Source organism: Armigeres subalbatus, chromosome 2 (assembly GCF_024139115.2).
Source record: "Armigeres subalbatus isolate Guangzhou_Male chromosome 2, GZ_Asu_2, whole genome shotgun sequence".
Taxonomy (NCBI): domain Eukaryota; kingdom Metazoa; phylum Arthropoda; class Insecta; order Diptera; family Culicidae; genus Armigeres; species Armigeres subalbatus.
In genome coordinates, this window is record NC_085140.1 from 281348944 (window position 1) to 281366196 (window position 17253).

Genomic DNA, 17253 nt, shown 5'->3' on the forward strand with positions numbered 1-17253 from the left:
ATTTTAGACAAAAATCGTTGCAATCTTCTATTGCAACGATTAACTCCTTGTACCCTTAGTATAAAATAGAGATCTACTGATGTTATATTCCCATGAGCGTTGTGGTTCTCTAAATTCGTGCTCTTTAAAAATCACTAGAAAAAGCACGTGGTTTCCAAGATGGCCAATTTGTGGCTTTGTTGTATAACCACCTTAAGCAAATAAAAGGACTATCACAAAGCCCGAATAAACTGGAATAAGTCTTCCACAATTCGAGTTCACATTGATTTTATTAGTATAGTACTCGTCACGTTGAAAATATGGAAAATATAAGCCAGCAGTGTAAACGTCTTGCCTAGTGTAATAGATACAGAGTGTCTGCAAATTATCCGTACAACAAGACAGGTTTTTAAATATTTTTTGGAATAAATTAAAGAACCAACATGCATTGCATGTTATTATAATAGGACTACATAAACCAAGTTGAATTTGTTCACATTAAAATGACCCCTGTATCCTGAGTCCTGTATCCTGAGCCTTCGATCGTGTTGGAAAAAAAAATCACGATGGCCGCACGTTTCTATGCAGATACTTTTCACACATTTTTGACGATTGTGACATGATTTCAAATGTCTCGATAATATGTTCGGTGTTTTGATGGCTGTTGATTTCAAGATAGACCATACCGAATGATAAATTCAATCCAAATCGGGTGAGTAGAAAGGCAATTCCTTTTGTTCGGAAAACCGGAAAAAAGCATTCACAAAGATTTTTTTTATACATGAAATGACGCTCAGTGTTCTCAGAATATACGCCTGTTACAGCCTGCTGAGTTGTTATGCCCATATAGCTACCGATTCAGTCCATTATTGTCTGTTTTTGATTTGTAGAAGCAAACTATCAAAATCTGTACGGATAATTTGCAGACACCCTGTACATATTGGCCACGGCCCGGAAAAGCGTTGAGTATAACAAGAATTACCAACTAAACTAAATATCTTAAATTTATAACTAGTTACATACCATTCAATTCGGCCGACTTGTAGGTCAAATTAGCATTTGTCATGGAATCTTTTGTATACACCATTGCATGTTTGCACAAACAACGACGCGACGCTATCTACGAAGGAAACATCCAACAAAAATGAAACCCCGAAGAGCAATGGCATTACATCAAAAATAATTAACCAATTTGGCGAACTTGCTGATCCGAAAAGTCCGCGTTGGTCGGTCTATACTACAGCGTCGTAGGGTCGTAAACTCAACGGATATGGCAAACAAGTTGCTTCGTCCTATTTCTCACGATTAGCATTGCTTAAACGGGAAGGAAAAACCATAGCTTGCCCCTCCTTGTTGGTAGGTCGCTTTTTGTGTGAGTTCGGAAGTGGAATGAGAACACAATGTTGTGTGAGTTGTAGCAATTACAAACTATTTCTTCTTTATTTAGTGTTTCGAAAAATTTGCAAAACTTTTGCGGTCGATGTTTGTTGACGTTTTTATTTCTTTCTATTTGCTTAGTAGTGAAGGTTCACTTGACTTCCAATTTATTCTGTTTTGAAGATATAATTAGCTCAGGGGATTTTCTATTTCTCAATACTGCTTCCTCTTGTTTACAAATGCAGAGGTGGTAGTCGATTTTTTACTTTTATTTTTTGTAGTAAACTGTTTTACTATGGTGATTTATCATTTGTCTATTGGTGATTTGTTTCCGTCAAATACATACAATAAATAATAGCTAGTTAGCAACTGGTAATTTACAACTTTCCCTTCACAAAAACAATAATTTCAAGGAAGTGTTTACAATTTTTTCAAGTTTTTTTTTTGTTATATCATTCCATCAGTAGTAATAAATGGAATCGTTTTAAGTCAAGTTATATTCTATACTAAATTGCTTAAAAGAATATCTACATTTTTATTTATAAATGCGATTCGCTGTCGTTGGAGATGAACATATCAATGAATGGTCGTACCTAGGAAGTCTTTTGGAAATTTCAGTCCGTGAAAGGTGTCATCATCTTCAACAAAAGCGCTATCACAACAGAATTTACAGCAAATAGAAAATAACTCTACCATATTTAGGAAGATCATTGAGGGAACAACATCCCAGCAATCGACAATTCGTACAACGGATCACGATACGTGACTTTAAACAGTATGTTAATTATGCCTTCGATGCGGTTTCATTCTGTTAATGGATCCGTAAATTTAGGTAAAACTGATCAGATCTAGACCAACATTTGAAAAGGGCGTAACAGCCAAAATTTATTCCTACTGATTCCTCGTCTACATTTATAACTATATATGTAGACAAAGAATCAGAAGGAATAAATTTTGGCTGTTACGCCCTTTTCAAATGTTGGTCTAGAGATGATGAAACACATTTTTGGTAAATACACGTCATTGGTAACAAAAAAAAAGGTTATCAAGGATTCACTCCTTGATCATTCCACGAATAAATTCATTCGCAATCGATATAAAAATACCAAAATACCTTTTTAAAATGTGAAAGAAAATTTCCAATGTCTACTCAAATCAAATACGTAAAATTTCCAAATAGAACAAATTGGGCTATATTGGGAGTTATGGATTAAGAATATTATACTACATAATAAAACATAAATAGTTTCATTATTGCAAATCAATCGGGGAACGTTTGTAAAGTACGTAACGCTTAAAAGGAGTGGAAGGTATCGTGAAGATACATATTTTTCAGATGTTTCATGCAAAAAGTAGATCTTCTTTGTATATTTTCAGTATCTCAAAATTGAATTTGATTTGCCTATTAAAATGACGTCATGATTCGTCCGTTGAAAATTGATAACTTTACCAAAATTTACGGTAACCTTAAAAACAACTAGAACCCACCAACAGGGAGCAGAGAAATAAATTTCTAGCAAGTAATCTCACCATCACCGTAGGTACATACGCACAAGAAGTATCCGAGCTAAAGACACGTGGCATAGGTTTTGCTTTCCAGCGGTTCAACACTTGTCATAAAACACACTCACTCGCAGTGTAACGACTACGGTTTCAGCGAGAAGGAGAGCTTGGGCCGTGAATTGTTCTTGCCCAGTATCATCTTTTGCTCTTCTTTAACGCGCCTCTCCTGCTCTTTGCGCATTTTCTGACGTTCTTCGTCCATTTTTCTTTGCTCTTCTATTATCGCCAGTCGGTCTTCGGCCTAAAATTGGAAAAAAGGTCAGATCGCTCTGATAATAGTTCACTTGTAAAAAGTAACTTACCAATTTGCGTTGGGCCTCTTCGATCTTCCGATTGTTTTCGGCGATAATATTTTCGAGCTCTTGACGCTTTTTTAGCTCTTCCTCCTAGGGGAGAAAGAAGGGCATATTAGTTGCTACGTGTGGACACTAACAGCAAGCACATTAGTTCGGAACTGACGACATGAAATAGAGTAAAGTTCAACACAGTCCGCTCCGTATGTTCTTCAAGTCGCCCACTATGTCCGAAGTGTGCTTGCCAATTAGAATAAGTATAAATTGCGGAGAGAGGGTGTATGTTCTACTTCGAAGCACCCAAAAGAGAGTGAAACAATGATCGTCCGATAATTAGGATTGATCAACAGCTGAACGACCAATTCCTGAAGCTGAATAAAGATTCAGTTATCATCACTCGCGAATATTGTATATCGATGAAACAATTGTTCACAACAATCCATAGACACCATCCGTATCAAAATGCTCGATTTGATAAGTCATTCAAAACACTAATATCGAGGCCACAAAATAACACAGAGTAGGAACATAATTAAGATAAATAATTACACGAAGCAGAGGAGCAGATATTCACTCAGAATATCCACTCGGACATTTCCTCGTTCAAACGCCTGGCTCCGGCTGGAAGATTCACACTGGCTCCGATGGCTACGCCGGTATCGCTGCTGATGTCACGTCCTTGCTGTCAACACGTCATGGGATTTGGGACACGAATCACTATTTCGATTGCCGTTGATAATCTGACGACGCGTTTGCGTACCTTCAGCAACCATTGATTTTTGCATTTTGCGTAAAATTTTCAGTTTTGTTTAGTTTTTTTTTCTTCAAATAAGAGTGTAAAATTGTAGCCAGGAGAAGAGAATACCTGAAAGGTGTAATGCCTATGGAAAGAAAAGTTTGGAGGTTTGATTTTCCTGCTCAGCTTTCCAGGTAATTATCGATGGCTTCAGAGTTGTTCAGTTCAGAAGCAGAGTAGAATTGTGTCACATCGACCGACAATTTGGTTGGATTTGGTAAGTAGTAGTAAACAACAATTCGAACTATTGGTATTGCAATTGTACCTGTGGTGGCTGATGTTTTGAAAAGGAAGGGGGAACCATTTCCGATACAGTTTATAAAATACGAAAACAATCAATCAACACATGTGACGACTATAAAGCGTTGCAGGAGGAAATTAAAAAAGCTGATACAGATAAAATTGGTTTAAAACAATTCAAGTGGTCCTTAAATGATAACAAAAAATCACTAAGTATATAAAAAAAGGTATATAAAGTATGTATATAAAAAAATTGGTATAAAAAATCATTGATTTGTGGTGAACTAGGATGGTTCTCTTAATATAAATCCAGTCATTGCACATTTTAGTGCATTACAAATTCATTGTCTGTAGTTTACCAATCCTTAGCCGTACGGTAAGACGCGCGGCTACAAAGCAAGACCATGCTGAGGGTGGCTGGGTTCGATTCCCGGTGCCGGACTAGGAAATTTTCGGATTGGAAATTGTCTCGACTTCCCTGGGCATCAAAGTATCTCGTGTTAGCCTCATGATATACGAGTGCAAAAATGGTAACCTGGCTTAGAAACCTCGCAGTTAATAACTGTGGAAATGCTGAATGAACACTAAGCTGCGAGGCGGCTCTGTCCCAGTGTGGGGATGTAATGCCAATAAGAAGAAGAAGAAGTTTACCAATTGAAATGCTGAAAATTAAAAAAATAACTCGAACCCTTACACCAATAAATCATTCCTTAGGGCTCGTATAAGTGCTTACGTAATGTGTGTATCTGTATGTATGTATCTGTATGTATCTTCAATCTAACCCCCACTGTCTGGCAGTGGTATTATGGAAGAAAGCTGTCTTTAATAAAGTCAGCTTTAGCCCGGGAGTTAGAAGGTGCTAGCTCTACTGCAGCTCCAGTGACCCATTTCAGACTGCCTGGTAACTCACGACCAGTCCGAGGTCACTTTCACTAGCAATAAGCCCCGCCTGTTTATGCTACCATTATCAATTGGATGAATGGATCCATAAACAAACTTCCGGATTTTTTTAAATCCAGCGCGCATTTAATTTTGGAATCATATAAAAACATATTGAAACAATCTCACCAAATTGATCCAATCACTTCCACGAACAATTTACTTCACACATCCCCATATACACAAACGACTTCGCGCACTCAATTAAGAAAAACACTTTTTTAAAGTTAAATTCTAAACTTCAAAACACTTTTCTAGTACAGGCAAAATATAAACATCAGCCGAATCTGTTTCTTGCGCGAACGAACAAAAACGTGACAGCAAATTCAAAACCAACCATCCGCGCGCATGGCTTGCTGCGATCCGTGCTTACGTAATGTGTGTATGGCCCCTTATTCCTTTCTATACACGCCCGTTTCAAATCACTCAGAGACTGAGTGAAATTGTATTGCCGTCTCTTTTTTTTTTCACGGAAATCTTACTCATTTTTCGTAAAAAGTGAAACTACTCAAATTTTGAGTAGTTCCACTTTTTACGAAAATTGAGTAACTTTTCCGTGGGAAAAAAGAGACGGCAATACAATTTCACTCAGTCTCTGTGCGATTTGAAACGGGTGTGTAGAACTTGCTGACGTTTAATTATCTTTCTATTTCAAGCGCATAGAAAGGATCAAGTTTTTCTTATGTACAGGTTATCCGACTTGTCAATATCCACAACTCAGCCATCTTGGATTTTTGTATGGAATTTATGCTCGTTTGTTTACGTTTTGCACTGAAAATGTATGTTTCCCCCCTATTCCCATCTACTGACGAAGTCGGATAACCTGTACATAAAAAAGAATCTTGGAAAGGGTAGGATTCGTTTTCACCTGGAAATGTTTACCGATGAAAACAAAGATGATTAAATGTCAGCAACCCTTATGCATCCGAAGAATACAAATAGTTTCAAACAGCCAATTAATAGCTTTTAATAAGTAGGGTTTTCCGGAGTTTTAAAGAACACTGAGCAAATATTCAATTTGAACAAGATAGCGATATAAAAAAAGTCCAAATAGACTTTATGGCAGTTTCAGGTAAAACATTTGAAGCCTGGGCCTCTTTCGCATCTCCTTTTGAAAGCACTTTAGTATGACAGTTTGCATGGTTTCTCGTTTCGAGTCGAGATGCGCAATGCCACCCATGGATAGTATCCAGGCTCTAGATGAAAGTTTGTTAACGAAAGTTGGAAATCTCTGATAGGTAATGTGTCTTTTTCTGTGGTAATGCTACTGGGCGTGGGCTGTTAGCCTCAATGCCATTCGAACGACATGTTCACATCAATTCTACTGTTGTGTGACGTGATACGGGTGGTCAAAGTGGCAGTTTAGTTGCAAATATTAAGAAGTCCTTCTAAAGTGCTAGTTCTTCCAATCTTGGTCAAATGCTCAAATGGTTGGATTTACGGCCTTTTTTCTCCGCCCGGTTCTATTCCTCGATTTTGTATTGGAACAGGTTATTTCGAAGCTGGCTTCAGTTCAATGCGGTGGTAGATTAACCATGCGAAGGAGGCGCACGGTATTTAGACGGTACCTTGTCTCACAAATCGGTGAGAAAAAGACTTGTGCGGTAGATAAAAGACGAGCGTTTTTTCATTAACGCCCACAGCGATTGGGTGATCGCGTTACGTGTGGTTGCGCATGCGACTGAATGTGTAGGATGTTTCGGTTAATTCGCGTCAGAACAGTTCGCAAAATCATCTCGGTATCGTTTCATGAGTGCGTAGCAAATAAAACCACCAGCATCGCTTATGGGATTCACGGGGGAGGGGAAATGATAACGGCGTAAAAAATCATATTGACGGTGATTCCACCGTAAGAAAGTGACCCCGTTGCACGGACCCAAACTAGAGAGGCACCGAATATTCGGCCAGCATTCATTTTATCGTCGACAATCTTTTCAACAAAAGGTTGAAAAGACAAAACGTCGAAAGGGACAGAAGGTCGAAAAGACGAAAGGTCGAAAGGCACAGAAGGTTGAGCGGGACAAAAGGTCGAAAAGAACAAAATGTCGAAAAGGACAAAAGGTCGAAAAGGACAAAAGGTCGAAAGGGACAAAAGGTCTATCAAGAACAAGTTGATAACAAGTTGGCTGTATTCCAAAAGAATTTTTGAAATGCATTTAACTTCAAGCAGAAATAACGCACTCATCTAATCAATCAAAGTTGAAGGATGAGCAATTTTCAAAGAAGGAGTAATTCTAGGAACTTTTTTCAAATAGGCGTAACTGTATTTGACCTTGAAATTTGAAACGGATAGTATTCTCTCAATTCAGCACATTTCGTTTAACAAACGTTACTACCAGATAGTTCGGAATCTATTCTTTCTGTTAGGCACATAAGTTCACCAAAATGGTATTATTCAAGAGCACAGTCGCCGTTCCAAAAATCAAGGTCAGAATCATGTACGCCCATTTGAAAAAAGTTCCTAGAATTACAATAAGACAATATTATGAATATCTAGATAGTTCTGAAAGAAATAAAAAAGGTTGTTAATAAGAAATGAATAAAGCTTGTATTTCGCGAAACAGAGCTGCCTTAGTTGGCAAAAAATGCTATTTTATTTTTCACTATTAACAAATAAATAAAATTCATCCAATGAGTGCCAATAATACATGAATATCTAGGTTTTCTGAATTTCACTTCGATCTGTCAAAATGTTGCACGCCGCAGCTACGCAGGCGCAAGTATTGAAAATACACCGCCGTATAATACACGCCGGTGTATTTGATCGAAGTGACATTTAGAAAACTCAAACATCCATCTATTAGTGGTACTTATTGAATGAATTTTATTTAATTATTGAAAATTGTAAGAACAAAAGAGGAGAGTTTTTGGTGCGAGATTGATTCTCTCCGTTTCAGTTTCTAGTCAATTTCAAATATAAGTCCCTTTCGACCTTTTGCCCGTTCGACGTTTTGTCCTTTCGACATTTTGTCCCTTTCGACCTTTTTTACTTTTCGACCATTTGTCCCTTCGACCTTTTGTCTTGCGACGTTTTATCTTTCGACCTTTTGTCCCTAACCCGACTGAATTTGCCTTATAGGGCACTGCACGGAAAAATCTTATTCTCTTTCATTCTGCATAAATTTCGACATTTACTGGCAAAGAAGCCCGTGCAGTGCCCTATAGTGGACCCCCTGGGGGTCCAAAATAAGAAATTGCTACCCTATAGCAAAGATAACTGGAAGAAACAAGATGACCGAGTTCTATACTTTCCATATATTTAGCGGAAGACACTGAAATCAGTGATATTACCGCCATCTGTTGCACAAAAACCACACCATTGACCATAATTGGGGAGATTTGTTTACCGTGTTGTGCAGAGTAATTTACACAACGTTGCAAAACAACGTAATTTCAAGCAAGACTTATCCTAACATAAACCATATTTGGGCTGATGAGTTCACACTTAACTGTCATCATTCAAATCTAGGGAGAATGCGCATGAATTCGGCTGCTAATACAAATGCTAGGGGTCTCCAGTAGCCTTGCGAACAAAGGACGTAGGATTGCCAATCCGGAGATGGTGAGTTCAAATCCTATATTTTTATTTTCCAAAGATTTTCAAATGCATGTAATCAAATGTAATTGTTTATGTTATGCTGTTATAATGTAAATATGGCTGAAGGCTCCGCCATTGGACATTATATCCTAGGGCTCTCTCTTTCACGCACTAGCGAGTGAACTGAAAGGCCTGTCACTGCGGGCTGCGTTTGCGGTGACAGGGTGCTATTTTTGGTGTCAACATTTAACGTGGACTGACCTCGAGAATGTTTTGGAGAACCTTGAACATCTCGTATTGATGAAAATGGTAGTTTTCATGATGCACATATGTCTATTGAACCGGATTGGGTATATGCTAACGATAAGGACATTACATAAGACCTTGGTTGATCTGGTAGATATCGTAGGATGAACTCGAGAACGTCTGGAAGTAGCTTGAACATCTCGTATTCATGAAAACTGGGTTTTTCTTTATGCACACTTTGAACTGGATTGTGTAGATATCGACGGTGAGGAAATTGCAAATGCCTTTATTGATCTGGTAGACAACGTGTGCTGAACTCGATCGTTTGGAGAACCTGGAGCAACTCGTATTCAGGAAAAATTTGGTTTACGTTATACATACATGCTTATTGAACAGCATTAAGTATAAATCGACGATAAGGACATTGCAAAAGCCTAGATTGATCTCGTAGACGTAGACAACGTGGACTGAACTCGGAAATGTTTTGGAGTTTATTGGGTTTACATGATGCACATATACTTATTGAGCCGGATTTGGTATACACCGACGATGAGCACATTGCAAAAGCCGTGGATAATCTGGTAGATAACGTGGACTGAACTCGAGAATGTTTTTGAGTACCTTGAACATCTCGTGTTTAAGAAAAACGGGCATATATGATGCACATATGGTTACTGTACCGGAATCGGTATATACAGACAATGAGAACTTTGCAAAAAGCCTTGGTTGATCTGGTAGATATCGTGGGCTGAACTCGGGAACGTTTTGGAGTAACTTGAGCAACTCGTATTCATGGAAATTGAGTTCTGCTTTATGCACATAAAGGGTGTACGGAATCAAATTGCATCACTTACAAAAGTTGATAACATTTTGCCTCCTGGGCTGATTTTAACGAAATTTTGTGGAAGACGGCTTCAGCATGTGTTATTCACACTGCGTGAATTTCATTAATACGAAATTTCCAGTAGTTTCGAAAATACAGCCGAAGGAATAGGACGTGTGCAAATAAATCTTGCGCATTCACCTCCATATTCCACATCTCATAAAAATATGTTAGTAATCCAATTATGTGCCTCTGACCCCAAAATCACCAGAATTGTGGCCGATCGAAAGATACTGGTCTGGAATGAAAACACGAGCTTCGGAAGCCTCCGAAATTGATCATTACGGAACACAAAATGTTGATTTAGCCTTTCGCGTCAACATTTCGTATTGGTTTCTAACTCCAACGTCAACATTTTCGATTATCCGACAAGTTCATACAATAAACATACATACAAGTAAACTTTCCAAAAAACATTCTGTTTTGTCGCTTCTATAGTAAAAAACCAAAATCAAAAAAATAGGAAAAGCGCTGAAATCTAATTTTGGACTGATATTTGTCAGATTTTGGGAGAGCATCAATCTCATTGTTTAGGCCGGTTCACAGTGCAGCACTTTTTTGGTGTTTTGTTTTCGATTTTTGTAATAGTTAGATGCGTCAAAAAATATGGTTTCTTTGTGAAAGTTGACTTAAATTAAGTTAAATAATCGACTAAGACAATAAAATTAGTTAATTTTTTTGTTGAGATAAATTTCAGGATGAAAAATGTTAGTTGAGGTCATATACAAAATCTTATGAGCTCATTTAAGAAAAAAGCTTCAGCATCAGTACACGTAAAAAAATAACCTTATATGTTATGGCAAAAAACCATTCCAAAATACTTATACTCTTCATTATGGCACCTCATGAATGATCCCATATCAAAAAGCTAATAACATTCATAAGTTAATGAAAAGTATAAGTTTCGGGATGTATGTGACTAATGCGATGTATAAGTTTTTTCTTATACATATCATTAAGTGCCTACTTTGGCAAAAAAGTATTAGAAATCTTAATGATATATAACATTAAATTTTTTTACGTGTAGTTCAAAGTGATGCAATTTGATTCCGTACACTCTTTATGCTTATTGAACCGGTTTGTGTACATACCGACGATGGGGACATTGCAAGCGCCTTGGTTGATCTCGAAGACAACGTGGACTGAACTCGAGAATGTTTTGGAGTACCTTGAACATCTCGTGTTCAAGTAAAATTGGGTTTACATGATGCAGATATGCTTTTTGAACCAGATTGGGTATATACCAATGATGAGGACTTTGTAAAAGGCTTGGTTGATCTGGTAGATATCGTAGGCTGAATTCTAGAATATTTTGGATTGGTTGACTTGATTGAGTGTTCAAAATTATCAAACAATGCGGTATATCATTCAAAAAGTTCATATTCATTTGCATGCTTTCAGAGGCGAAATCTTCCCAAGGTTTCGGATATCTGGGTCTTCAGGGTTTAGTCACACTTAACCTCCGATATTTTTCCTATAAAGCCAACATCCCGATGAACAACTTTGTTGAAGAAAGTAAGGAGTTAGCTCTCTTCTGCCAATCTAAAATGCTAGGGATATATGACCTATCCGTCCCGAAAGGGTTAAGCATTTGTTCCGGATATTCCTACAAAAAAATCTTTGGACATTCTTTCGGAGTTTCCTTTACGCATTTCTCGCTTAACTTTTCAAAAGGACCTAAGTAACATTTTTTTCATGAAATAATTTGAATACTTCAATCAATAGCTTTCATGTTGTTCTGTTGATTGCGCTATTCAAATTAATTCATGAAAAAATGTTCAGAATCTCCAGGAATTTCTTTTGAAATTTCCCCAGTAACTTCTTCGAAATTCCTTCGATCATTCGTAGTTTCTTTTAGCATCTCTCCTAGATTTTCATAGTATTGCTTTAGTCCATAGTTCGATAGCTCCAATGCTTTTTAACTGCAATTCGATAGTTGCAACAGTTTTGCAGTTATCGGACTGCTAAACTTCAAACTGATGCCAGACTCAATGACAGCTGCAAAGCGCAGCGCATTTAGATGCACTTTAATTGCATCTGACGTCGATTGACAACCGTTTAACGTCTAGAATGCGTTTCATAGAACGGTATCCGTTAAATGAAAAGTAAACATTTTGCAGTTATCAAACGGCTACTGTAATTGCTTTCGTTATTTTAGGATTTTATTTAAGAATACCTTTAGAAATTCTTACGAAAAAAATTTCAGCAAAAATTCTTTACAAATTCATTGAGATTCTTTTTCGAAAAACCCTTCAGGATCTCCTTCGGGACTTTCAGAATCCATTCAAAAATTCCATCAGATTTTTTTTTCTGGGAACTCAATGGAAATTTCTCCAGACATAATTTAAAAAATAACGCTTTTATGGACACTCCTTTAGTGAATTCCTTGGAAACTCCGGAATTTCCTTTAAAAACTGATATATTTTTTTGTTTTTTTGTTTGCAGCCCTAAGCTGGCTCATCTCTATCCAAAAATTCCTTTGAAAGTTCCTCCAGGAATACCTTTGGATAATCCATAGTAATTTTGTATTTATTAATATATTCCTGAAGAATATCCGAGGGAATTCTTAAAATAATTTATAAAGCAATCCCAAATTGATTTCCCGAATAAATTCTTAGATTTCTTCAGGAATTGCTTCGGAAGGCAAACATTTTTTTTGTCCGTTGATGGGAACATTGATCCATGAGTGTTCAATACATTTTTTTACTATCGTTTATTTGAAAGGCTCATTTGCCTGTTAAGCGTTACGGTGCCAAAATCATGATTTTATTGCAATTTTTAATGATTCTTATAAACTAATGTTAGTTTCAGAGGCGCCTCGTCCATACGTTCTACCTGTTCATGGAACAGGTAACCATTTTTAGTTCAGAAGTAGGTAACTTAATGTACTTACAATTAATTTCTTAGCAATTAATTTTTAGGGCAAATAATTTCTCAGTAAAACTGTTAATCAAAGTTTACGTCCTTTTTTCCAATGATGTTTTAACATCTAACGAAACTTGGAAAGCTTTTGCCAGTCGTACACTTCATAATGAAGAACCAACAGCAGCGCTGCCAGAAGTCAAATTCAAAGCTTTGCGCCATGTTTTGAAATAATTCCCGCCTTGGCCTTGGCACGCTCACTCGTTCTGCGCACGTGGAGAGCCAGCGTGAGCGTTGCCAGCTTTCTCCGTTTCCTTACACCATCCGCCTACTCATATGCGAAGCACGCACGCAGGCACGCGTTTAGGGTTGGGGCCCACTGTATTATATATGGATACAGAAAAATGCTACAACGCTAAAGCTGTTTTCACAACCATATTCAGCTGAGGGTATTTAGGCTCATATACAGCAATTTTCTTAGAAAAAAAAACTGGTTCCAATACATCTCAATTATGTACTCTGTAGTCAAGGTCAGCACTTTGAATTTTAACAAGTTCCATTCGCTATGAATTAGATCTTTGCTGACATGAATCGGAAGTAACTTGAAGATGTCAACAATATATTTGGAGCTCACACTAGATGCAACGGCTGGCGGGTTGAGGCATTGGCAATGCTTTATGAACGATTCTATAAACCATACTATTTCATTACATGATTACAGCAACGAAATGCTTCTTCGCATTAATGAAAACGTGGAGTTTAAAGATATCCTCCAAATTAGCAATCTCAATTTCCCTTTGGGAAAAACGTTTAAAAACAGCATTGAAATACTGATACTATTTAATATTATCAAATAAAATTCTACTTAACAAGTTTTGTAACCATAGCGAAAAAAAGGGATTAACAGCAGTCAAGCAAAGTCAATATAAAAATAAATTACTGATAAATTATTATGTTTTTACATCTACTATCGTGTACTAAGATTCTTTGTGTGTTCGAGTATTGATAGGACTTTGAAATTATTACACTTTTTGACTGAGCTCAACCGAGAGTCGAGACGGCCATTGGTGCTTATTAAAAATTTGGATACTGAACTCATTTTTCCCCAAAAGATTTCTGATTAGCAGGCTTATACCACATTGAATGCGTAAAGGCTCTGCTCAATATTTTCGAACCGCCAAAAGGCCAAATATTATTATTAATGATTTGTATCTAGCAGAGTTAATTTATATAAGTTGCTAAAAAGAAGCGAAGAAGATTAGACATTTTCAGGTGTTCAATGTAGAGTGGTGCAAACCTGTTGACTGAAACTACAAGCGATTTGAGTTAACTTGTTGCAATGGGTGGTACGAAAATAATGAATTTAGTGACCATTTTCTGAACAATAGTGACTTTAGTTACTTTTGGATGCAAATAGACTAAAAAGTGCCCTGCGACCAGTTCTGAATGGAATCATAGCAGACGTGTTTCTATGTCTGAATAGGAAATAGTACAGCTCAATCAAAAAAATTGTTTGAAATACGACTGACTAATAAGCTCTTAGACTAAAATAGGACAGCTGCAAAAATACATGCTCACCAATTCACCGAAATATTTGAAAATAGACTTCGTATTTTTTGTTGGTATAAAGAATAGTTTCAATCAATTCGTTTTATGTTGTCTTGAAAATGAGACAATTTTAGTAATAATAATTCAATTATTGAATGTAGTTTTGTTACAATAAAATCACATTTTAAACCCTGCTGCACATTAGTTTTACTTTTTCATTGAGAGTTATCCTCCTGCAACGCTTTACAGTTCAATGTTAACAGAATAATAAAAATGGGATCATTTGTACACCATGTCCATTTTCTCGCTAAACAGCCAGCAATGAAAGCCGGATGCATGAACCGTGTAGGCCCCATGAAGTGGACCCGATGCACAATTCAAACAAATACAGGGACAAATTCCGTGTAAATAAGGCAAAAATCAACCACACGGCCAGCCACACAGGCACGAATCGTGTGGATCCAGTTCTTACCTCTCGGCGGCGTTCTTCTTCGCGGGCTTGCTCGCGACGTTTTTCCAGCTCCAGCATCATCTCCTGTTCCATCTGTTTCTTGGCAGCTTCCACCCGGCGCTGCACTTCCGTTTCAATCTCATCCTTTCGCTTCTCGAGTTCTTCCTCGACCCGCTTTTTCACCAATAGCTCAATCCGTTTGGCGGCCTCCTCTTCGATCATCTGGGAAATAAATAACGATCAAATTGAAGTCCATTGATTATAAAGATATCCGAACGATTTCCCTACCTTCTGTTCCGCCTCCTTCTGCCTTCGCTGTCTTTCCATCTCGGCCAGTCGCTCAACCTCGGTTGTGAGCTTGCGATTCTTGGAGCTCTTTTTCCTGTGGTGTGAATGGTGCCCATCGCTGCTGCTGTCGGATGATTCGGACAACGAGCGCTTCCTACAATGTTTTCAAATCCCAACAGGAGAGATTTGGGGAGACGAAATGAAAATGGGTGTTAGAAATGCGCGGAATTTGGCATGACAATGATTCCACAACCACAAGTGGTCCGTTCGGATGTTTATCATCTCTAGCCCCAGATATGCGAAAACAATGATAGTTTGCAGATGTATGACAAATTACAAAAAACTATTTTGCAGAATCCAATTTTGTACAATTTATATAAACTTTCGTGAAATGATAACTTTGCCTTTAACTTTACAGAAACATATTTCGGCCTCAACAGTAGGGCTATCTTCAATGGATCGTACAAGTACTAGATTCTACTTTGTCGGTCAAGGCCCCTATCTCCGACTTTTGCCCTTCTGGCGCAATTACCAAGCTAGTGAGGAACCCAACGAAGTCAAAGCTAATTTAGGTTCAACACTATAAGAATGCTTTATTCCAAATACGGAATGCACAAACCTCCAATGATGATCAAAATATACGAGTAGGCTAGTAAACAAACTCAAACCAAACCCTCACCCTAAATCATCCTAAAAGAGAATAAGTCGTTATCATCTACCGGTAATGAAACCATTCGATGAGCCAGCCAACCATTTGAAAGGTTTTCAGAAATAACAAAAATCATCAAAATAAAAGTCACAAAAAATTTACAGTACGATCAAAGATTATTCCAACATAAATTGAGCGACCCTGTAAAAACTGCAAAATTTACAATCTTTTCATCAGTTATCATCTGTCTCTTGGCGAAGATATTTAAAGTTACTCAAAAAGCTTATCAAAATAGACTTTCACGAACTTCAAGCTAGGTAGAATCGGAATTCCATAAAATAGTTTTTCGCAACACGTCATACAATCTTGATCCTATTTATAAAAAAAAATAATAATAAAATTAAACGAAATAATGCTACCAGAGCAACTTGATTCCTGTTTTATTATGTGCGGCTATTTTTACCCATGTCGTCGTCGGGAATACTCCTCCCCCGACCCACAACACTGTTAATCTTTCGTGGCACACCTAACCTCAAATATGTCTATATGAGTTGAAAAAAAGAGAAGTTGTTTCAAGGCTACCTACTCTCTGTCTTGGGGGCTTGGCCGCCGAGGTGCAAAACGCAGTTACTTCTGTCGGTTCCGATTGCCTCCTCCAAGCACATGGGGCGGTTCCTGCTCCTGCAAAAATGTGTCACATTCGGGGTCGCAATGCAACCCAAAGTGCATTCACGTCACTTTTTTTTTCCACTTTTTTGACCAACAATCAATCTAAATTCTAAACAATAATTTTCAATAGTGAGCTTCGGAAAGTAAAAAAATTAACAACCACAAATCAGATAAATTTCGATGAATAGTGGTTAGAAATTATTATAAATATATATAGAACAAGATGCCGTAATGGCCAGTAGAAAACGAATATTTTTACCTTGATTTAGAACTGCGTTCCTTGTATTTATCATAGCTGCGATGGGTGTCGTGCTTGCTGTGGGAGGACGATCTGGATTTGCTCCGTTTTCGGTGCTTGCTCTTGTGCTTCTTCGGCGTTCGACTGCGAGAACGTGAGCGACCCATAATGATGCACTAAATTGGACACTGATAGGCACAAACTGCCACCAATAAACGAATATTTTTCACGGTTTTCACTTGAAAAACACTTCTTACACCCGATGTGAAAATTCCTTGTGAAAAATTGATTTTGATGCCCCGTCCGTGTTGTTGACGTTTTATGTAATGGCCGAAAACTGGTATCAGACTCAAAGTACGAATAAATAATATCCGAAAATTGTTATAGCAAACGTCATCGCAGCCGAGGGGTGTTTTTTTATGGCAAAGAACAATTAAATGAATAAAAAAGGAAATAAAATTGATCTTTCCGTTAGACATTTATATTCGCTCAGTAGATTCTTTGGCCTATTTAAAGTCAACTTTCTCAAAGAACCCATATTTTTTTACCTCTCTAGGGTCTGTCTCATTTGGAGAATTAAACATAAAAGTGACAGTTCGAAAATTTAAAAATCACCCCATTAGCCTGTGCACGCGGGGATGTCGACCATGTCGGGTCGACATGAGATGACATTTCTATCATTTATCTGGGTCTT

The 17253-nt window shown here is 37.5% G+C and overlaps 1 protein-coding gene across 1 annotated transcript; it reads right to left on the reverse strand.

Annotated features, from left to right (window-relative positions):
• Window positions 1-1382: 1382 nt before the first annotated feature.
• LOC134212321 (UPF0430 protein CG31712) lies at window positions 1383-16882 on the reverse strand. Its single transcript, XM_062690072.1, has 5 exons — window positions 16581-16882; window positions 15004-15157; window positions 14737-14937; window positions 3222-3305; window positions 1383-3160 (listed from the first exon to the last, which is right to left on the reverse strand). Exons 1-5 carry the CDS (start codon window positions 16724-16726, stop codon window positions 3002-3004), a joined length of 744 nt encoding a protein of 247 aa, XP_062546056.1. The 5' UTR covers window positions 16727-16882; the 3' UTR covers window positions 1383-3001.
• Between the last annotated feature and the right edge of the window lie 371 nt (window positions 16883-17253).

What these genes read in the sequence shown, in the direction of transcription:
- LOC134212321 (XM_062690072.1), bottom strand. Translation starts at nt 16,726, where the DNA reads ATGGGTCGCTCACGTTCTCGCAGTCGAACGCCGAAGAAGCACAAGAGC. An exon ending in GAACGCAGTTCTAAATCAAG is followed by an intron (nt 15,158 to 16,580) that starts GTAAAAATATTC and finishes AAAACATTGTAG; the next exon opens with GAAGCGCTCGTTGTCCGAAT. An exon ending in AAGAAGAACGCCGCCGAGAG is followed by an intron (nt 3,306 to 14,736) that starts GTAAGAACTGGA and finishes TTTCTCCCCTAG; the next exon opens with GAGGAAGAGCTAAAAAAGCG.